The sequence below is a fragment of the Saccopteryx bilineata genome, chromosome 6 (assembly GCF_036850765.1).
Source record: "Saccopteryx bilineata isolate mSacBil1 chromosome 6, mSacBil1_pri_phased_curated, whole genome shotgun sequence".
Lineage (NCBI taxonomy): Eukaryota > Metazoa > Chordata > Mammalia > Chiroptera > Emballonuridae > Saccopteryx > Saccopteryx bilineata.
The window spans coordinates 25,032,539-25,056,719 of NC_089495.1; the positions used below are offsets into that span (position 1 = coordinate 25,032,539).

General features: G+C 40.7%; 1 protein-coding gene across 4 annotated transcripts in view; it reads left to right on the plus strand.

Annotated features, from left to right (window-relative positions):
• NRG1 (neuregulin 1) overlaps positions 1 to 24,181 on the plus strand; it is a 1,091,963-nt gene that overhangs the window by 865,436 nt on the left and 202,346 nt on the right. For 3 of the 4 annotated variants that reach the window (XM_066235615.1, XM_066235614.1, XM_066235616.1), the window contains exon 1: positions 8,485 to 9,071. The exons of the other annotated variant lie outside the window; for it this stretch is intronic. In XM_066235615.1, the coding sequence (XP_066091712.1) occupies positions 8,972 to 9,071 (100 nt within the window). In that variant the 5' untranslated portion in view covers positions 8,485 to 8,971. Of the gene's footprint in view, positions 1 to 8,484; positions 9,072 to 24,181 lie in introns of those variants that run through there. 4 annotated transcript variants of the gene reach the window in all.

Genomic DNA, 24,181 nt, shown 5'->3' on the forward strand with positions numbered 1-24,181 from the left:
TGGGAAATTCTTTTCCCAAATGAATAAGAATTGAAAGATATATATATATATATTTTTAACACACACACATACACAAAAATTCCCAAACACATAGTGTGTTGAAATTTGGTCTGTTGCGAAGTAACTTGAATTCCAGGCCTGAGTCCAGGGGTGGAGATGGTTCTAACGTTCCACTGAGAACTCCACTCTTGGCTCTCAACTTAAAACTAAAAATCCATGTTCAAGTTATTTGAAGTATTGGGCTCTAACATGAGGAAGAAGTTAAAAAAAATGGGTGTGAGTATTCATGAAGATTTAGTAAGAAAGTTAGAAGGAGTTATGTAGTAAGACAGGAAAAAGAATATTTGTGGTGTTATAAATGCCTGGGCCAGGTACAGAACACCATCGCATCAGTCAGTGCTTCACTCCATACAGCCTAGTATCATGATGACATTAAGAAGTAATTTCCTATATACATAGTATAATCTGTTTTGGAAATGCTTTCTACCAGGTGTCTCTTATGGGACATTACCAAAGAAAAGAGTTGATATGTTAAATTACTCTTACTGTTCAAATATCTGAAGTACTAATTCATCACTCATGACCTTAAATATAAATATATATATTTATATTTTAGCATCATTATACATTTTAACAGGAGTGAATCTTTTCACAATAATGAATAAAGTGCCTCTTGAAAAGAAAGAACTTAACCTTGGAGAAGATCTTATGGGATGGCTCTTAAAAGATATGAAAGCATCTGAATCTCTTGGCTGTAATTTGATGGGCACAGACTCTGAAGCCCAAGTATGTCTGGAGAAGTCCCTTTGCCTTTGCCATAAAAATTAAGGATGATGGGGAGGGCACAAGATGTTCGAGGAATTAAAGCTGAACTCAAAGGTAGTTCTGAGGTGGTTACGGGGTGCCATTTGCTGAAATGACTACGTGTGGACTTACCTCGAACTTGTAAAAAGGTAAATAATGATATGGAGAGAGGAACCTTTTATTGTGCTCTTGCTAGAAAGGTGTTTTTAGCTCTCCATTGACAACACTGTGTTTGCAAGTTTTCATCCATTATAATTGTGTTAGAACATCCTTGCTAAAAGCCAGCTGTTTTATGGGTCTCTTTGACATGTCCCAGGAACACAAGAAGGGAAATGGAACCAATAAATGTAATGTACAGGTGCAAGTTTTAGAGACAATTTAGGGGAAAAAAGTAATTATCCTCCTTGAAATTTTACAATTCACAAAAGTTATCACCTCGCCTCTTAAAGTTTTGAAAGACTATACTGATTAGTCAAGATTTTTGTTTTCAACAGACATCAGTCCAAGGTGTCATCCCCAGTTTCATAATCATTATCATTTTAAAATTTGACCAAATAAACATAAGCACACACACATATATGTATATGGACAGTCTGCTGTGATGAGACAGGCACTGTGCTAGAAATATAACATAAAGGATGAAATACTCACAGTCTTTGCCCTCAAAGAGATTATTGCCGCATGGGAATATACTGTTGTAAAAACAAACAATTATAAAATAACACCCTGGGAGAAATATTATGAAAGAGATGCAAAAGTATGATTGGAGATTAAAACAGTTTTCATAGGTAGTAGATAGCTTTCCTAAGAAACCGAAATCTGGTTGGAGCCTGAGAAATCAGTGGAATTAGGCAAAGTATAGAAGCTATGGAAAAATTTAGGCAGAGGAAACAGCAAGCGCAAAGGCACTGAGGCTGGAAAGAATGGCACATGGGAGAGGCCTCTTGCAGAGAGGCCTCTGGGAATGCAGAACGGAGAGTGAGGGATGGAGCATAGTGAGATAAGGCTGGAGTCAGACACAGGCTAACCCTTCAAGAGCATGACCTATGGTTCTGGGAAGCAAAGGGTAACTGAGTTAGATTTACACTCTAAAAAAGTGCCACTGGCTGCTATATGTTGCAAACCCACTGGAGGCAGCGGGGTCCAGATAGAAAGCTTTACTATGGTCAAAGCAAAGAAAGGATGATGGCTTGGATTTGGGTGGTGGCTATTGAAGAAGGATAAAAGGAGACTGACTGTCAAATGATAGAATTTGGGGATGGGTTGGATGTACTATAGAAAAAGTGTCAAAAATAATTATCAGAATAGATAATTAGTAATTGATTGCTAGAAATGGTAATATGAGAACCAGAGTTTAGTATTTATCCTATTCCATTTAAATTCATTCTATGCAAAACTATTTAGTGTTTACTAGATGCAAAGCATGGTGCTGGCAATTCTAATGGCTCACAGTGCAAAAGATGTGAGTAACAGGATATGTAATCTCTGCCTTTCGTATGCTCATGTTCAAATAGAATGTTTCTCATTCCCAGTAGAGGAAAGAGAAACAATAACTATACATATATACCTCTACACATACTGGTACACATGTGTACAAAAAACTAGTTGTATACATAAGTGCATGTCTGTTTATTTGTATGTACTTTATATATGTATATTTAAATCTGAGGTTTATGTATCACATACACATCTTAATTAAGTACATGTTGCCAAGAGATCAAAGAAGAATAAAATAAATAATTACTGTGAAGGTGGGAAAGTGAAATTGAAAAGTTGCATGAAACTCGTTTCTCCTTAAATTAAAATGTTTTAAAAACTATCAAGTCTTATATCTTCACTTTATTACAGAAGAGATTTATGACACTGGCTCTATTTATCAAATGAAGTTTATGGAAAGAAATTAGGCACCAGTCTTCAGATAGATAATCCATTTTTAATCTATGAGGTATCCTTATAATCATGAGAGTAGTCTTATCAGTGGTAATAATAATAACTATAATCATCAGTGTGTAATAATTTAAAAAATTACACAAACAAGCTTGACCTGTAGTGGCATAGTGGATAAAGCATCTGAGGTCGCCAGTTCAAAACCCTGGGCTTGCCTGGTCAAGGTACATATAGGAGTTGATGCTTCCTGCTCCTCCCCTCTTCTCTCTCTCTTTCTCTCTCTCTTGCTTCCCATCTCTAAAAATAAATAAATAAAATCCAAAAATATTACACAAACAAACAGATAAACAGATTTTATTCAACTGTTGCTTGAACATTATCCTTTTAGAGTTTACTCTTGGCTTCCAAACTCATAATTTCATTCTTAAACTGACTTTCTTCACAGCAGACAGAATATGGTTAATTAGTAATTCTTTAAATATTTGCCAAATGAATGGAGAATACCATTCCTAGTTTTGCCAATGTATATTGTTGGTCAGAAGCCTTTTGTTGAACAAACTCAGTTTGCATGTTGGTTCTAAGAGGCTAAACTTACTGGACAAAGCTAATTTGTGAATTCTTAACTCCTCACATGATAGAAAGTCTTTGCTGGTTTAAGTTTTGTGTGTATTTCTCTTGATTGTTTGTTAATGTCTCCTATCTAGAGTGGAAGTATTATCAAGTCTCTAAAGTATCATAAAACTGTCCTTTACCATTATTATTCTTGTGCAGATGGATGGAATACTCTTGGAAACACTAAAAGTGAATTTACCATGAAGCTAATGAAGCCTACTCTTCAGGGCCTGTCACATCCAAGGGTCCCTGTAATCATCTTGGACTTAAATTTGCATTTTTAATATTGTGTTCTTTTTCTTTAAAAACTTGTCCCAAATTTTATGAGCTTCAGGCCTTGGAAAACTTATCTGGACCTCCTTTTTATTTATATTGTAGTAATTAATTAGTTTTATACCTTTCTCACAATACTTAGCTTCATGCAAACAGGGAGACTTTTTTCCTTTCCTTGTGTCTTTGCTACCTGGCATTTATCTCAGTGAATATTGGAGAATGAATGACTAAGCCGTGCACATTTAGTGCTTGTTTTGCATCTGGCTCTGGTGAGAGAGATCTTCTCTTGCATTCATGAATCTTTATTAATGCCAACTTTGTTGCAAAGGTGTTTTTTTTAAAGTAATATTCATACAAATCACTTCATTTGAAAAAATTAGAAGTATCTATTTACAGAATTATAGATTGAATTATCATTATTGTTACAATGCCCAGCATTTTGCAAAAATACAGTCTACACACACTAATGTTCCTTCATTTTTTTTTTGTTTTGTTTTAAAATTTTCTTGGAGAATTTTCAAATGAGATGTAGTGAGAGAAATGATCAGCTTTATAGATTGAAGGGTGCTTCTAAAAGTTAAGCCTCACCAAAGGAAAATGTTATGACACATGACTGCATTTACTTGAAGCTGTCATTTAATACGTGATATCCATTTTGTCTTTTCTCTCAAGTTGCTTATTTAGAAATCTCCACGCTATTTTTCAGGAGTTGATATTGTTGACAGCTTGTCACATGTTACCTGACAGCCAATATACCCGGTATGATTCATACTCTAAGAGTTGAATAATACACAACAAATAAAACCATACCATGAAGATGTCATACTCCTTAAATTTGACAATTGAGGTTAATACAGTATGTCCATAAAGTCATGGTGTACTTTTGACTGGTCACAGGAAAGCAACAAAAGGCGATAGAAATGTGAAACCTGCACCAAATAAAAGGAAAACCCTCCCAGTTTCTGTAGGATGATGTGGCAGCATGTGCAGATGATGACGTAACACCATGTATACAGCGGAGCAGCCCACGGCTATGCCAGTTGAGATGTGGATGGTGCAGAGGAAAGTTCAGTGAGTTCTGTGGCTCGCTAAATTCAAATCCGTGACCAAAGTGCAACGTGAATATCGGTGCATTTATAACGAAGCACCACCCCATTAGGAATAACATTACTCAGTGGGATAAGCAGTTGAAGGAAACCAGCAGTTTGGTGGAGAAACCCCGTTCTGGTAGGCCATCAGTCAGTGATAAGTCTGTAGAGGCTACACGGGATAGCTACCTAAGGAGCCCTAAAAAATCTGTGCGTGAGGCCCTGGCCGGTTGGGTCAGTGGTAGAGCGTCAGCCTGGCGTGCAGAAGTCCCGGGTTCGATTCCCGGCCAGGGCACACAGGAGAAGCACCCATCTGCTTCTCCACCCCTCCCCCTCTCCTTCCTCTCTGTCTCTTCCCCTCCCACAGGGAGGCTCCATTGGAGCGAAGATGGCCTGGGCGCTGGAGTGGCTCTGGTCCCCTATAGGCAGAGCATCGCCCCCTGGTAGGCAGAGCATCGCCCCCTGATGGGCGTGCCCGGTGGGGCACATGCAGGAGTCTGTCTGACTGTCTATCCCCGTTTCCAGCTTCAGAAAAGTTCAAAAAAAAAAAAAAAATCTGTGCGTGAGCCCACATCGAACTGCACTGAATAGGTATGAAACTGGGAGGGTTTTCCTTTTATTTGGTGCAGATTTCACATTTCTATCTCTTTTCTTGCTTTCCTGTGACCAGTCAAAAGTGCACCATGACTTTACGGACACATTGTATATATTTTCATTTTCAAAAAGGCCAAAATATTCTTTTTTTCTCAATCTCTTGTTCTAATCACTTTCAAGGTTGTTGATTTTTAATTCATTTGCCGTTTCCTGACCAGAGATAAATAACTTAAGGACAATATCAAATTCTTTTTTTTCTTCTTTTCCAAGTGAGAGGAGGGGCGATAGAGGGACAGACTCCCACATGCACCCCAATCAGGATCCACCTGGCAACCCTCATCTGGGGTTCATGCTCTGCCCATATGGGTTTAGGCTCACACTCAAGCTATTTTTAGCACCTGAGTTGGAGGCTCCACAAGCCATCCTCAGCCCGCGGGGCTGATATACTCGAACCAATAGAGCCATGGCTGCAGGAAGGGAGAGAGAGAAGAGGGAGTAGAAGGAGAGGAGAAGCAGATGGTCGCTTCTCCTGTATGCCTTGACTAGGAATCGAACCTAGAACATCCACATGCCTGGCGGCTGCTCTCCTACTGAACCAACTGGCCAGGGTGGCAGTTTCAAATTCTTGATAAATCATAAATACTTTAACTATCAAAGAAATGGACTCTTATTTGGTTAATCTTTTAGCTAGTTATAAATAAAATAATAAAATAAGCCTCTGAAAGAATAATATAAAATGACACAATAGATAAAGACTTATAAGCAATGTATCAATAGAAAAATAATTTTGGACTTTGCCATGAATTTTCTGACAAGTTAGTGGCAACTGACAATTAAAATATGCCTCCAGAATCTGAACAAAGTCCCAAGAAGCAACCTGTCATTCAACTGCCACCTCATCATCTTTCTTTAAATGTTCCTTCAACATTTATCATTGTTCTTTTTGTCCTCTTTTTTTTTTCTATCATATTAAACCAAGGAAAAACAATTATTGCACGCTCATTTATACCCACCTTACTCCCTTCATATCTGTTTCTTCCCCAGCCCAGAGCATTTCCATGGGAATCCTGGCATGACTTCGTGGCTGCCATGTTTTCTTGTAAAGGAACTGCATATCAGCAGGCTTTTCCATAAGTCATTTATGCTTGGTTTGGAAACACTGTCAACTACTAGTACAGATTTGTCCCAATGGGAAATTATCACAGAATTGTGGGTTCTTCCATTATCCTCACTGAAAAAAATGATTGTAATAAGGAATTAATAAACTGTTTTGTGAAGTACCGTAAACCTTCTAGACCCAAAACAAAAGTGCCTGAATTGTAGTGTTTCCACAGATATGGGTTTTATTACTGACTTCCTGTTTTCTTGGTAAGGTCTGAAACATTTTTTAAGCTCCAAAGTACATTTTTCTTTATATCTTTCCATTTTAAAGTAATGGTATATTTGATAACATGTAGCTATTTTAAAGGAAGCCCTTACAGGGTCTCATCCCCTCTCCTGAATGTTGCTGTTTCCTGCTTGGTGAGCAGTGTCCCCTTCTGGGAAGGCAGAGTTATATCAGCTAATGTTGGGACTCCATTTTACATTAGACCCTGGAATATTATAGTGCTATTCAGATATATTCATAGTATTTTTGCTGATTTTGCTATTTTTATGGCCCAATAAAATTTCTATTTGTGTTTGTTAGAAAGTTATCATATTTGAATATCTGTTTCAAAATGATGGCTATCTTTTAACAATGATAGCTACTCAACAGAGTCTGGTTCTCATTATAATGCAAATTAAACGAGAATAATACTATTCTTATTTTAAGACAGTTTCAAAATAAATGTTTTTGCTCCCCCCTTCCTTCCCACATACAAGGAGGTATTCCAGATATTATCTTTATTTACACAGTGGCAACTGGAAAACATACCCAGAAAGCTGTATGTAGGTAATGGTTCAGTTAGCATTAACCCCACAGAATGGAAAATCAGGAACACATCACTTTTAAAAAAGAATTGTTAAATTCATGTGTGGATTGTTCACTCGCCTCTTTCTGACCACAACACAAATCTACCACTATAAATTAACATTCCAAGTTCGCCAGAGCTGTGATACAACTGTGACAGTGTTTTCTTGACATGATTCTGGACCACTGTATGGTGCGGGTTACTCTGGCCTTTAACTTTTGTCCTTTGCCTCTGGCTGCTAAGGTTTTGTGGATTTCACTGCTCTTTGGAATTCTCCACCAGAGGGAGGGCAAGGGACGGTTAAGCAGGCTCGCTGCGGGTTTGAGGAAAGTTTGAATTCGAGAAAGCCAGCGTGAGCGAACTGAAGAGCTCTACAGCCGGCCCTCCTTGCTTCCTTCTCCCCGCAGTGGACGGAGGGACCCCCAGCCATTGCAGTCATTTTATTGTTGATCGTCTTTTCACCAGGCGTTTTACAATTCATTTCAGATTAAGTTGTAGTGAGAGAGTGTTTAAGACACCCCCTTTTGAAGAGGTCAGGTTATTATTGTTTATTTTAGGAAAAGCTGAAGATGCGGTTTAACTCGCACGTTGTTACACCCAGGAAGGCAGACACGCGCGCGCATTCGTTCAGCAGAAGATCTAAGATGGTGTGATCTGAGCACCTTTAAGGTTCACTGAGCCTTCCTGGGTACCCAGGACTGCCTTACACGCAAACTGCCTTCCAGCCGGAGGTTATCTTTGCCTTCTGTGCGTGTAACTCACTAAAGTAAGAAAGGAATGGACTCTAAACTCTCCTGGGAAAACAGCAATCTCTCCTTCCTAGGGGTTCCAGAGCCTTAATTTGGAGGGCAGGTGTCAGAGTTCCCAACTTTTGTCTCCAACTTTTAACTGCGTTAAAGAGAACGGACAACGCTTCGGGGCGCTGCCTGGCTCAGGAGAGCGAGGAGCGCGAGGAGCGCGAGTCCCTAAATCCCTTCAGTTTTCTCCGACGCTCGGTTTGGTTCCCGCAGTGGCGGTGGCCGCAGCGTCTCCGCACAGGTTCCAGCGACCCCTGTCGGGAGTTCCCTGCAGCTGCTGGGCGCGTCACCGCCCCACGCCCGCCTGTCCCGCCGGGCTCGGGGAGAGAAAGGGGCTGCGCCCGGGAGCGCCGAGCCCAGGCTCCTCCCGGTGGCGTGTCCGCGCCTCGGGGTGGGGGTGTGGTAGGGAAGAGGGAGGGGGGCGAGGGAGGGGAGGGTGAGAAGGAGGCGCCAGCCTCCAACCTGCGGGAGGGAGGTGGGTGGCTGTGGGGCAATTGAAAAAGAGCCGGCGAGGAGTTCCCCCAAACTTGTCGGAACTGCGGGCTCGTGCGAAGCGCAGGAGAGGAGCGGCGGCGGCTGCCTGGCGGATGGGAGCGCGGGCAGGACAGTGAACGTCTTTCACTGCAAGCGCCGGACAGAGGCCAGGACCAGAGCCGACAGCGGCGGGACCTAGTGTGGCGGGAACCGCGAACTTCCCAGGGCGACAAGAGCAGTTCCCAAAAGCCAGGGAGACCGCCTGACGAAGCGACCGGTAGTCCCAGGTGGCCGGGACCGCACGCCGTGTCCGCCCCGCTCCCCGCCGGCGACCGGAGACGCCCCCAGCGCAGCACTAGTGCCGCAGCCCAACTGCGCTCCCCCTCGAGGGACAAACTTTACCAAACCCGATCCAAGCCCTCCGACCAAACTTGTCGCGCGTCGTCTTCACCCGGAACAGTCCGCGTAGAGTGTGAACTTTTCAGACGAGATGTCCGAGCGCAAAGAAGGCAGGGGCAAGGGGAAGGGCAAGAAGAAGGACCGAGGCTCCGGCAAGAAGACCGCGCCCACGGCAGGCGAATCGAGCCCAGGTGAGTGCGCCGAGCAAGGGCTCCGCGATTCTCCTCCTGTCCCGTGCCGTCGCTTCTCTCTGGTTTGCGCCCTGCGCTCCGGGCGCCTGGCCCTGATCCCGGGCTCCCGTGGAGCCGGGTGGTTCTCACCCTCCGTCGGGCCGCCACTTACCTGGGCACCCAACCCCACCTGGGTGCCCGCACCCCAAGCGGAACGCAAGGGGTGGAAGCTCTGGGCCCGCTCTCCGACGGTCCGGGATGAGCAGCGCTCCCAGGTACGGCCTTTTACCAGCGCCCCAGTCGAGCCCAGCCTGGGAGCCCGGAGTGCTGGAGCGGAGGCTGGTGCGCGCGTGTCGGGAGCCAGGAGGGCTTTGCACGGGCCCCGTCTGCCCTCTAGCGAGAGAAGCGGGAACGGGTCTCCCACCCGCGTGCCTGGCTCGGAAGAACCGGGTGGTCGAGCGAGGGGCCGCGCTTTCGGTTGCGCAGCGGTGTTTTGGACAGAGGGGCGGGAGGAAGTCGCAGCGTGTGCGTACCTTCTCTCTGACCCAGTCCTGCGACGTGGGTACTCCGATCAGTAGAGAGGGATTCCTAGAGGTCAGCGAAGCAGAGAAAATCTAGCCCAGTGCCAGAAATCAGGTCTGCTGTAAATAAGTTCTCAAACTTTTGGCTTAACAGTTCTAGTTTTGAGAAACTCCTTGGTAAATATATGGTTCATTCATGTTCTCAAGAGGTGCCCAAAAGCAAAAGTTTCTTTGAATTTTTGAACCCAGTTATTTACTGGTTATATAATAGAATGCAATGACACTTGAGGGTTTCTAGAGACAAACCTTGTATTGATAACACAGAACACGTACATGAATGACAGTTTTCACCTTACATTTCCCTAAGAAGAGCTGATGCTTTAGACATTGTCTTAGACAGAGGAGGTATCCCGAATAAATAGTTGTTTAAGAGTGTTTTAGTGAAAAAGATGCTAAAGAAAAGAGAGAGGAAGGGGCAAAATATAAAAGCTCCCCCCCACACCATAAGTCACTTAGAACAACCCACAACAGTTTTTATACAGTACTCTGAAGAATTAATTGAATAGCACTTAGTAATACTGTGGCTGAAGGAGATAAACAGAAGTATTTGCCTGTCCTTGCAGGATTTTTTTTCCTAGTCTTCTTATTGGCATCACTGATAACATTTCAGAACCTGGCTTGTTGGCAAAGACATTAAGCAGGTTTTGAACAAAACAGAATTTGAACAGAGAGTAATTGTTTGGCTACCTACCATTCCTGTGCATGCTTTTATAATAAGATACTGCTAATCAGATTCACCTTAATTACCTTTCATTAGCCCTAATGAAGATGGGCTGAAAATTTCCTTTCTCTTATCCTATGTTTTGGAGTACCGTATAACATTTCACTCAACAATGTATGAAATGGGGAGCTAGATTAGCAACCTCTCTCAGTGACTTCTTCTTCGGTCCTTTCGAAGGACATCATAGTAAATTAGAGAGACCTTAGACCTAACTGAAACTGTAATGTTGTACAGAGTTATTTGTAGGGCCCTTTAGATGTTCTTTGTCTTGCCTGTGACGACTTTGCTTTCAGGAGTTTCTAATGGTCCTTTGAAGGAGTCTGGAGAATTAAGGAGAGGGAAATAGATGAATGTAGTATCCCTTTCAAGTAACAGGTTTGCATTTTGTCAAGGGTTCCAAGCAGCAATGCCTTAACACAGACATTACAGATAAGCAGGTAGTTCCCTGGGGGTCGGGGGGGGGGGGCTGGGGGAGACTTCATAGCACGCAGGCATTTCTGTGCCCTGCGGATCTTATCTGCTAGGTAGGTAACTGTGGCGACTACCCGATGTTCTCTCAAGAGCTTCGCTGGTGGCTCTTGTTCTGCTTCCCAGTCCCACAGGTGTGATTCCCTCTCAACCAGACAGATTGGCATTGTCTTTGACATTCCCTCTACTATCCTTCTGAAAAGATCGGGGTGAACTTGTTTCTAGGTTAGTTTTTAGTCTATACGTCTCTCTCTTTCCTATCAGGTAGTAAGTTGTCTTCTGTGGGGAAGAAACTTACTCCATAGAGGGCACCTCGTGCTCTTCATTTGATGTGAAAAGAAAGGCCTGCTTGAAACTGGCTTCATATAAAATTACAGGACATTAAATGGTATCATTGAAGTCAGTGTTTCCTCCTTGTCATGCTCCTATCATGGTAAGTACCAGTCAGTATGCTTTTCCTTACCTCGGGAGAATGAACAACTGAAAGGAATAATGGTTCGTGGGAGAAACCCACACCCTTTTTTTCAACCTTCTTTTGCACTCTTTAGTCTCAGGCATCCTTAAAGGAAGGACCTCTATGTACCATAACTAGAGGACTGCCACTTGCCAGCCCAAATTACAACTTCTGAGGACACTCAGAATGGTGCCTTTATTAGTGCCCTCGAGTCCTAGGCTTCACCCCTTTCTTAAAACAGCCCCTGAAACTTGTATCTTAGATGATACACACGCAACAGCCAGGCCTTTTTTTTGGATGTCATAACAGGCCTTCACGACAGTCGGGGGAGATATAACGTGAAGAGAACTCAGCTCGTCAGCCCCGCTGTGTGCTATGTTACACGAAGAGGCATAAACACATCTGCTGGAGGGAAACTTTCAGGGAAAAAACGCTTCTTTAACTTTCATGTGCCATGTGTGACTGATACGTGATCCATACATGGCTGTGTTTCATAGCGTTTGCATTTTTATACAATTAACTGAATATTAAATTGCACACTATCGGGGCTGCAGATGTTCAGCAGAATTATCTATTTCATAATAATGGCTCTTGTAGGTCCCAAGCCCTTGGAGTCATTAATTCTCTTCTCTTCTCAAAATAAGCAGCCTCAGCATAATTCTGGGCTTTGTAACATGGATCCATGTGGCAAGGGCCCTGTAACGTGCAGGGCCTCCTAGAGGCCAGACCTCCCATGCTCCAGGTCCTTCCTATTGATTCAGCTCAAGGGCTTTCCTGTTGAAGTCTGAACTTCAATACTAATCCAGAACATCTTTTTGTTGTTTTTGTTTTCTTTTTTTTGTTTTTGTTTTTGACTCTAAGCTTTCCTTTTGAATTTGTTTGCTGATATGTTTTTCTTTCATTAAAACACTGCAAAGGATTCTTTTTTCTTTTCTTTTTTTTTTTCTCTTTTGAATGACCTGGGACAAACTTATTATCAAGCTTAGCCCAGTTCTAGGACTACTGGGTCTTCCTTCAGTCCTGGCAAAGGGGCATTTGTGATTATGAGTGGTAGAAAAATCGAGAAATTTAGTATCCCAAATGGATAGAAGCAGGGCCATATGCTCCCCTGATGACATCACCCACCTGTTTCTTTAACTAAGAGGCTCCCCAGGCTGAAGTGCTTGTAAACATTCTTGGCAATGAAGTGTCCTGTCACCAACAGGGCAGCGTGTGTTCGCAGAACTGGAGGAATGTCCAGTGATCTGTTTCAACCTGGTTACTTGTAACCACTACCTGACATAATTATTAAGAACATTAAGTAGTATTTATGGAATGAATTAGGATTTCTTTTGAAGAATTATTTTGAAGCAGAAAGAGTGAGACAAATTTGAGAGCTATTATTTTAAATGATTAAAGGATATTGATGGAAGAACAGGGAGGAGAAGGTATATAATCAATGAGAAAATATTGAACCAGTAAGAGAACAGTAACCACCTATCTATGGCAGGCACTCTGCTGGACACTTTTATGTTCATTAACAAGGGGGTTAGTATTTAACAAATATCTTACTGTAGCAGATGCTGTCTGTGTTTTATCACCTGCCCTTTAGGGAGGAAAATGCCTCACAATTAGGCAGCAAGAGGAGGATGGCTGTGTGTAGCCCTGCAGCCAGGTTGCCTGGGCTTAAATCCTAGTTGTGTTTGCTCCTTGTCTGGACAGTCATGGGCAAGTTGTTTAATCTCTCCATGCTTGAGTTCCCTTATATGTAAAGTTGGGATAGGACCGTTATGATCATGAGGTTATTATAAGGCGTAAGTGAGATAATCCATAGAAGCATTCTGAACCTTGCCCACCCTGTAATAAGTGCCCAATAAATGTTAGCTCCGTTTATAAATTACTTTAGAAACAATTAGATGGTGTGTTTGCAAAGATATTTGATATAATTTCCAAAATTTACCTTTTATGGTAAAATATAAGCCAAAGTTCGCCTTAGATTAGAGTGAGTGTAAATATTAATATCTACTACCTGTAAATATAGAGAAAAGTGGATAATTATTTCAAAGAGCATAACTGCATATATTAGAATGAAAACAGTCCTGAGTTCAGTCTAAATATTGAAAGTAGAGTGAGGTGCAACATAATTTTATCTCTGGCAGAAAAATGTTGAGGTTTCAAGCTATAAGGTTTTGAAACATGATTCTTTTTCTGGCAGCACTGAAGAGTTGATGCTTAAACCTCACTTTATTATATAGAATGCAGAATCTCTTTGGGGACTAAGTACAAATTGCAGCAGTTGAAAAGGAAAGTGTGTATTAACATATTCTTTGTTATCTTTTTATCAAGTGTAACTGTATAGTGCCAGTGAGGTTTGTCAAATTGAGTGCAGGTGTTTCTAAATATAAACAAAATAATGAATATAATAAATCCACATTTCATGCTATTTTCTTTCCTCCCACTTTTCACTAAAAAAGATGCATGTAGTGTTTAAAGTACTGGGAGTGGGATTCTTACCAAATCAGTGTTTTATTAGCATTCTTTAAGTAACATGTTAAATTTGACTTTTCTAACACTACTGAGAGCTTATCGTGCTCTCTTATGGCAGAAGGAAACAAACCAAGTGTCAATATTTTGGGTTAGTGGTTTTATTTGCTCAAAGAAGCAAAGTAAGTGTGTGGTAGACTTACCAGGGGGAATCACTTTATAGATTATATAAATGTCTAATCACTATGCATCACACCTGAGACAAATATAAAATAATATTGAATGTCGATTTTAATTGAAAAATAAAAAATACACATACAAAAAAAAAGAAGCAGGCCTTGGCCAGTTCACTCAGTGGTAGAGCATCAGCCCAGCATGTAGATGTCCTGGGTTTGATTCCCAGTCAGAGCACACAGGAGAAGCAAACATCTGTTTATCCACCACTCACTCCCCTTCTCCCTTTTCTCTCTCTTTCTCTTCTTCTCCCACAGGCATGGTTCAGTTGGAACAAGTTGGCCCTGGGCGCTGGGGGTGGCTCCATGGCCTTGCCTCAGGCACTAAAATAGCTCAGTTGCAGAGCAACAGCCCAAGATGGGCAGAGTATTGCCCCATAGAGGGCTTACTGGGTGGATCCTGGTCAGGGCGCATACGAGAGTCTGCCTCCCTCCTTCTCACTTAAGAAAAGAAAAAAGGAGGCCCTGGCCGGTTGGCTCAGCGGTAGAGCGTCGGCCTGGCGTGCGGGGGACCCGGGTTCGATTCCCAGCCGGCCAGGGCACATAGGAGAAGCGCCCATTTGCTTCTCCACCTCCACCCCCTCCTTCCTCTCTGTCTCTCTCTTCCCCTCCCGCAGCCAAGGCTCCATTGGAGCAAAGATGGCCCGGGCGCTGGGGATGGCTCCTTGGCCTCTGCCCCAGGCGTTAGAGTGGCTCTGGTCGCCGCAGAGCGACACCCCGGAGGGGCAGAGCATCGCCCCCTGGTGGGCAGAGCATCGCCCCTGGTGGGCAGAGCATCGCCCCTGGTGGGCGTGCCGGTGGATCCTGGTCGGGCGCATGCGGTAGTCTGTCTGACTGTCTCTCCCCGTTTCTAGCTTCAGAAAAATACCAAAAAAAAAAAAAAAAAAAAGAAAAGAAAAGAAAAGAAAAAAGGAAGCAAATAATGGACTTCTAATATTTTAGTTAATCCTAGCACTTTCCTCTTGACAAGTAGATAATACAAACAACTAAATCAGACAATATTAGCTTATAAAACAGATTTATCTTAATCAGAGAAAAAATAATATTAAATATGCTATCAGGTACAGAAAATGAAGTTTTCTCATCAAAATAAGTGATGTTTTGGATTCATTCTAATGCTATGCATGTCTGTATGCGCGTGTCCTTGCTTGTGTTTTAATAGATGAAAAAAAGGAAAGCTTCCCAGATGCCAATAGATGTCAGTGTTTGTTGCTTTAGAAAAGGTAAGGTTTAGAAAAAAGAGACAGCTTAATTTATTCTTCATTTTAATAAGCATAATAAAGCTGGCTACTTTAAAAATAGGACAATTAAAACCCTGTGTAACTTTGCTTACTTATATATTGTTAATGAAAATATGTTTTCACCTCCCTTTCTTTTAAATGCTAAAAGATGCAATAGTTTTCCCCCAAAATTCAGAATGTCAGCTGAAAAGAACACTAATCAGTATATTTCTTCTTTTTTAAAAATTAGAAACAATTATTTGAGAATTTTGTTGCACCTTGGAGTAATTTTGTATTGTTAAACTAAATTAATTATGCACGTTTCTCATGTCACCCTGATTAAGACCGAACAAGTGCATTTTTTGAGTCCAGCTCAAGTGAGGGTTGTGGAGTCCATTGTCTGGAAGGCCCGAGGTAATTCGATTTTCCTTTTCTTCTTCTTCCCCGTGTCACCTTGCTCTGGCCTCCAGAGGGTGCTCCAAGAGCATCACACTGCTATTCCCCAAAGAATGACTCCTTTCTTTTATTCTTAAGTTACTTCCATATTCTGGGCAACCTTTGGGGAAGAAGAGGGTCTGGATTTTATGAGTTAGCTGCTTCAGCAGGAGTTTATGTTACAGCTCGACCAAATAGCCCAACTACATGAAGAATTATGCATCCAAACATTCTGAAACATCCTCCCGATGATGACAATGCAGGCGTCAGTTTGCGAGGGGACACCTGGGAGATTAATTTTAACCAGCACCTTTTCCCCAGAGACTCGAGCATCTATCTTATAAGCACCTTTCGGTTGCCTCTTACAGCAATGCCTTTTGCATCCATGCAAGCAGTACCCACAGAAAGAGTTAGTCACACTGAAGTTCCACTATGGCATTGTGGAACGATATAGGAAAGCCTGAACGTGGAACAGAGGAGTGTCACTGACACATTTATGTTCATTTCTTCACACTCTATCCTCAACCCTTGGCTGGCATGTGTAAGAATCCCCGTTTGAGTTATACCTTTTGACTCTAATTCGTTTGGATCATGGGCTAATGCTGTAACACTGTCATGTAGTCCCTGGGATTTGCTCATGACTCATTCCCCTCTGCACTCATCATCTGCACTGTGTGTCACTCTCCTTATAGCATCCCTTTCTCTTTTCGCAGTGCAATATTATTCACACAACTGTTTTGATCCAAGAAAGGTATTATTGATGGAAAGTAAGTAGCCTTTGCCCTGCCACAGTGTCCCCAACCCTTCATGTCACAGCTTCAGAAGGCAGGCAGCTGGCTCCTTTGGGCAGCTGTTGAGTTTCAGTTTCAGTGATGTGAGAGTCAGGGAATGTTTTATTAGGTTGAACCATATGAAATTGTCAAATTTTTAAGTCATACATGACTGAATATTGTTAGAGTCATGTAGTCAATGTTAATCTAATATTTGAACTCTTTATGCTTTCCATGTTATTTTAAATGATACAGTAATGACAACTTGGAAAACATTCTTGTATGTTTTGATAATTAAATGAGGTTAAAGCAATATCTAAAAGGAATGTGAGCTAGGAAATCATTAAGCCAGTGGTGGCATTTTCTCCAATAGATAGATCAGGTCATATGATATCCATATAAAATGAATTCAGCATAAAGTTAGAGAGCCAAGACAATGAGCAATTTCCCTTGGAGAGAAAAGTTATACGTTTCTACCACAGCATAACTTTCACTTTTATTGGACATGTTAGCAAGCTGTTATCAAGCTTTATCTTACCCACCATTTTTCTGCAGAGATTTGAGTAGGAAATATTGGTGATGGATGAGTAATGCCAGCTTTATTTTGAAATTTTTTTCTCAGTTTTACAGTATACATGAATTCAATTTTTCTAGTAGTTTTAGTGTGACTTTTATTGTTACGTGAAAATGCATCTCATTTTGAACAGCCTCTATTTTTTTAAGTTTTTTATTGATTGATTTTAGAGAGAGTGAAAGTGGAGAGAGAGAAAGAGAAACATTGGTTCATTGTCCCACTTATTTATGCATTAATTGGTTGGTTCTTGAATGTGCCTTGACCAGGGATCAAACCCGTAAACTTGGCATATCAGATGACACTGTAACCAATTGAACTATTCAGACAGGGTTCTATTATTATTATTATTATTACTATTATTATTTTATCAAGTGAAAGGCAGTGAGGCAGAGAGACAGGCTCCTGCATGCTCCCCCAACAGGATCCACCTGGCAAGCCCCATCTGGGACTGATATTCTACCCAACTGGTGCCGCTGCTTTGTTGCTTGGCAACTGAGCTATTTTAGCACCTGAGGTGAGGCTTTGGAGCCATCTTCAGTGCCTGGGGCCAACATTGCTGTGGGAGGGGAAGAAAGAGGGGCAGAGAGAGAGAGAGAAAAGAAGAAGAAGAAGAAAAAGAAGAAGAAGAAGAAGAGGAGGAGGAGGAGGAGGAGGAGGAGGAAGAAGAAGAAGAAGAAGAAGAAGAAGAAGAAGAAGAAGAAGAAGAAGAAGAAGAAGAAGAGGAGGAGGAGGAGGAGGAGGAGGAGGAGGAGGAGGAGGAGGAGGAGAGGAGGAGGAGGAGGAGGAGGAGGAGGAGGAGGAGGGGGAGCAGGAAGAAGAGGAGGAGGGGGAGGGGTGAAGAAGCAGATGGGTGCTTCTCCTGTGTGCCCTGACTGGAAATCAAACCCAGGGCTTCCACACGCCCAGCTGATGATCTACCACTGAGCCAATAAGCCAACCAAGAGGGCCTCTGTTACTTTATAAATAAGGTTAAAAGTAGATAAAGCCAATTTTTAAAAGTGTGTAGGTTTGTTCTTATGATTGTAACTCATCTGTTTATTGCATATAATGTCACAATTGTAGAGACAAATTTTATTTTTTAAATAATATGGCAGTCTTCTTAGCTATTCTATATTGAATCTAAAACAAATCTTTAAAAAGAAATGTCTAAATTCCAAGTTGGAAAGATTTTTTTCCCCAGAACAAAAACATTTATAAATATAGTAAAATGTTTTGAATACTGAATGTCTTATATTTAAACACTTCCAAATTGAAAGTTGAAATTCCTACACATTTTATGATTTTTTTCAAAAAATACTATTTAATCTTATGCAAGGGAAAACTTGAGTATTAATTATGCATAGAAAATTTTCATTATTAAAGTCCTAAAGTTTTATGACTTAGAGTTTTGTATCTTAGCTGTTTATTTTGTCATTTATTAGAATCTTCCATTTGTGTATAATAAGAAATTACATGTGAGCTGATAAGAAATGCATTCACAAATCAAAAATGAAAAATATGAAGAAGGTAGTCAACAGATATTTAAAAGAAAACTAGCTCTGGCTGGTTGGCTCAGTGGTAGAGCATTGGCCTGGCGTGCAGGATTCCTGGGTTCAATTCCCAGCCAGGGCACACAGGAGAAGCGCCCATCTGCTTCTCCACTTCTCCCCATCTCCTTCCTCTCTGTCTCTCTCTTCCCCTCCCGCAGCCAAGGCTCCATTGGAGCAAAGTTGGCCCAGGCACTGAGGATGGCTCTGTAGCCTCTGCCTCAGGCACTAGAATGGCTCTGGTTGCAACAGAGCAACGCCCCAGATGGGCAGAGCATTGCCCCATGGTGGGCGTGCTGGGTGGATCCCGGTCAGGCACATGCGGGAGTCTGTCTGACTGCCTCCATGTTTCCAACTTCAGAAAAATACAAAAAAAAACCCAAAAAACCAACAACAAACAAACAAACAACCCCCCCCCAAAAAAAACTCCAAAACTAATGCAAATGACAAGAGAGTTTTTTTTTAGAGATAAATACATATGTCACTCTTTCATGTTTAGAAATATGTACTCTGTAAATCGAATCTTCTTTTCTATTCGTAAGTTTATCAGGACTTAGGAAACTTTCTAATTGTCCTTGAATGTGTCTCTTCTCCCCATCCTCATCTTATTCCTTGCACTTTTTTCTATACTGGAAGACAATTAAGGTTGTCACTTGCTCTAAGACTAGTTGATGTGTAGGATAAGGGAACTCATTTTGGACACAGCACACTGTGGTACCTATAATACCCATACAGTGTGAACATTTATGCCAAACGTGAACACATGAATTATATTTAACAGGAGTTGGTTTATGAACAAGAATTTTTTTGTGGATCTTGTGCCTAGAGTGTGAACATTTTAATGGTATTTAACATGTTAGTATATGAAAAACATTTTTTGTCTTCTCTCCCGCCCTCTGACCCAACCTTGGAAACTTTACTTTCCACTTATAAGTTTATACTATTTTAAGGGTTATAGATGTTTAAGTGAAAGGATTGTTTTGCGTGTGTTTTACATATTCATGTAATGTATGAGTTCATAGTAGGATGCTTTTCTGAATGGAGGCCATGTATATTTGTGCCCTCAGTTAAGGTTGATCTGAGACTGAAACATGCACCAATGTAGTCAGCGGTCCAGTGAAACTCCAATGAACATTTGAAGTCCTCATTCTGATGATTTTAAGTTTGAATGATATTCATTCTAAACAACACATTTTTACTTCTCTCCAAAGCTCTGTGGTAAAGGAAGTACAAAGTGTGGATGACATTTTGACTCCATGGGACGGGATGAAACTTGATTTCCCTAAGAAGGACATACTCAGATTCAAGCCTTCTTGGGTGTGGCCTCACTCCTGACACCTTTGATGCAAATAGCGTGACTTTTGGAAGCCTTCTAGCACTAATCTGCTTTAGCACTTCTAGTCTTTTGCCTTCTCCCCAAATCTGCCTTGTTCACCTCAAAAATAAAGGTTCTTTTTCTAAATCTTGTTACTAAAAAGAAAAGTCAGCTCTGTTCTTTCTGATCTAGCTGGCCAAATTAGACTTCCTGTGTTTAAACATAGTGCGATTCTGAACACAACAGCGTGAAAATCTGATTCTGAGCAGCACCAGGTTGAGGTCCTGGGGCACTTGAGTGGCAGCAACCTGGCTTAGCAACTGCAGTTTATGTTCCAGGGGAGGGAACTCAGGTTTTAGCTAGATCTCAGCAGTGGATGAGAGCCAAGGCTCTGGCTCCACCCTCTCACCACATTGCCTGAGCCCCGGCTGCACCACCTCCCTGTCTGACAGTGAGGAACTCTAAGCCTCAGTTTCCACATGCACACATTGTGGGAAATAATACTGGGTAATTCATGTGGTCTTTATGAGAATTACTGTTTTATTTATGAGTACAGAGTGAGGAATAAATGATCAATGTTACTGGATTTAAATATTAATAATATCTAAGCATTTTTTCAGTCTTTATTCATCTAATGGTATCTTCTTGCTATATATGCTTACATTGATGGGGTCTGAATTTTAGTCTTTCAGACAATAACTTCATATCTTCTTTTCACAAGATCTTATACACAGAGGTTCTTTGTAAATAATTCCAGTGTTGTTGAGGATGCTTGTCAAATATTTATTTGCAATAGATTTCATAGCTTTGGATCACTGGTTACATTTGAATGCCAAATTTGTAACACATTCGTAAAGAGATCAGTTGGACATTTTCAACTTCGAGTTTGGCTTGACCTTTGACCTACAGATGTACTCATTTTTGGAGAATAGAGGAAGACTTGTGATGATGTGTCAATAGGTTGGCACAATAACAGGTTATGTGCACTTTTATTTTAAATTACACACACACACACACACACACACACACACATCCTTAACATTTTAAAATATATGCCAGTTCTTTAGATGTAACTTTCCCATTCTTTATGTACATGTCTTGATGGTCAAAGGATAATTGAGTGAGAATCATTTTTCTATATCCATTTGTTGACTGTTTCGTTTCCTGAGTTACAAGGATAGATAATTGTAGTTTATGAATTGATTCAATTGGAGCATGATACAATTGTGTTATGTGATCTAGTAAGTTCATTGACACAATTTTTTATATGTACGTTAAGCAGACATTGTTTTGTGTGTATATGTATCAAATCAGCTTTTATATTCTTTTGCTATATTCTCTTTTCTCTGCCAACAGACTGACAGTTTGTGGGTTAAGCACAGTATTTCATCATTTAAAATTGTAATATTCCTTACATTCAACTTAAACTGTTTTCAAATAAGTGATTATAGGGATCTTGCCTTGAAGCCCATGCAATGGTAGATTTTTATAATCAGTTGTAATAGCAGTAATACTGGAAATTATTGTCATCTATTTCTGAGGAAAAAATATTGAAGGCTGCCATATCGCCCCCAGAAGAATTGATTCAAATACAGAAATTAGATTGTGATTATAATTTGCTTTAGGGAGGTTACCTCGCTGTGTACTTGGAATCTTCCCTGGGGGTCTGGGGAGGGGACTGCTCATGCATCATCTGTTTTGGGAAAGAGTTATACATACGGGAATTATAGAAATGAGCTGGTGGGTTTGTTGTGAGAAAACCAATTATTTGAATACTGAGTTGAATAGAAATAGAAATACATAATTTTCCATATATTAAATTGGATAGAAATGAGGACTTATGTCTTAAAGGTTGTTTTTTTAATTTTTATTTTTCTCATGTTTGTTATATTGTGTGTTCTCAGTTGTTCTAAAACTGATAGGAAAGAAAAATGTCAATGGAAATAGTTATTTCATATATTTGATATTTAGAAAGCAACATTAAGAGTTTTAAATGTTGTATACATTATTTATTCCCCTTCAAATAGTGCTGTGATCCATTTCAGAAAGGCAGGTAAGACAGGCCATTTATTACCTTTCACAGGACTTAACAGAAACTAAAGGGACAGAATAGAGAATATAGACCCCAAGACCTCTAGGGATTCATCGTCCTCTCAGATCAAATTTACATAAGACTCCTACCAAGTAGTGCCTTCCAACTGGACTTTGCACAGGGAAAAAATGTCACCACTTGCTGTATGCTATTGATTACAGAATAGATATTCACAAAACTCAAAAAGCTTAGTGAAAGCCCCCCATCTGAATTTGGTGACTGGTCAAGCACATTTCAGTGCTTCCTCGTCCCCTCCCCTGAAGGGAGGCTGACTCCATCCCACCTCTTGAAATCATGAAGAGCAGGCAGGACTTCACAGCTCACAGCTCTGCTCTAAGCACACCAGTAGGGGATGGAAGCTCCTTGTAGCCGGAAGCACAGTGGCAGCTGTCTTCTGGGGACTTGCATCTAGACTTGCCTCTTTGGGGGAAACGTCCGGCACCGCAGGATTCCATGAATGAGGCAGCTGTAAAAGATCTGGGTGCTCTTTTTGGCACTTTAGATATGTGATCTGATAAAGTTACTGCTGACAATAGTAACTTTATAACACAGATGCCCCTTTGGGATTTGTTTCTGTGAAACCCCTCAGCAGTTGGATGGCACGACCCCTGCATCGTGCTGCCACTCTTGAGCGAGATAAGTCACAGCTGCATCTGGAGAATAATTTGTTCATCTCCGAGTGGTCTTACAAGTCTCACATTGACTCACAGAGAAAAATAACACTTTGGGAGATTCACAGGGTTTTCCTAGTATTAGTAGGTCAGCTCACTATAAAATATATAAAAAAAATGCTCCTTACTTGGGACTCTGAAGTATCTAGTTTTTGATTATGAATATTGCAGTGTTTTGTTGAAAACTCCCTTGACAAATTAAGTGAATAATGGAAATCATTGGAATTGTCATGTTTCATGGTACATTTGTAACTAAAAGCCTCTTCTTTAAATATCAACTGATAGTTTCACAAAAATGTCACTAATTCTGGCCACTCAAGGAAATGGAAAATGACTGCATGGTGATATACACATGCAGGTTCTCAGTACTAAACTTGTGTATTGCTTGAATATGTGGTTGAGTTTTTTGTGGGTACTACAAACTTCCTGTTCAATTACTTTAAAAAGGTATTAACAAATAATTATACTTAAAATTGACTAGAGCTTACTTTTTAAATGATCAGATAGGTTTATTTTTTATAGGATTACTTTTGTGATTGCTAGTTTTATAGACGATACTTTAGAAGTTGGTGTAAGTGCTGAGACATTAAACTGTAAGGATATCAATAAAGGTGTATAAGTAAATAGCTGACTTTCTACATTCTATTACACAGAAAATACACTTCAAATATTTTATTTATCTGAATGTTTTATTTTGGTTGTTTATTTATTTATTTATAATGTTTTATTTATTTATTTTTTGTTTATAGGTCAGAAATCAAAACAATCTGAGCTTTATTTTGAGCTTTTTTGTTTTTCATGTCTCCATTTTAATTTTGTCCTACTCCAGAGGAATTTTTAATTGAACGGTAACAGGGTACATTTTATAATTTCACGTCTTAACACTGTAGACTCCACAAGGTCATATCTGCCTTGTGCATTATATCACCAGTACTAGGAACATAGTTGTTGCTCTTAAGAACTTAATGACTGTGAACAGACACTTCTCCCAGGAAGAGATACAAATGGCCAACAGATATATGAAAAGATGCTCAGCTTCATTAGTTATTAGAGAAATGCAAATCAAAACTACAATGAGATACCACCTCACCCCTGTTAGATTAGCTATTATCAACAAGACGGGTAATAGCAAATGTTGGAGAGGCTGTGGAGAAAAAGGAACCCTCATTCACTGTTGGTGGGACTGTAAAGTAGTACAACCATTATGGAGGAAAGTATGGTGGTTCCTCAAAAAACTGCAAATAGAACTACCTTATGACCCAGCAATCCCTCTACTGGGTATATACCCCAAAACCTCAGAAACATTGATACGTGAAGACACATGTAGCCCCATGTTCATTGCAGCACTGTTCACAGTGGCCAAGACATGGAAACAACCAAAAAGCCCTTCAATAGAAGACTGGATAAAGAAGATGTGGCACATATACACTATGGAATACTACTCAGCCATAAGAAATGATGACATCGGATCTTTTACAGAAAAATGGTGGGATCTTGATAACATTATAAGGAGTGAAATAAGTAAATCAGAAAAAAACAAGAACTACATGATTCCATACATTGGTGGAACATAAAAATGAGACTAAGAGACATGGACAAGAGTGTGGT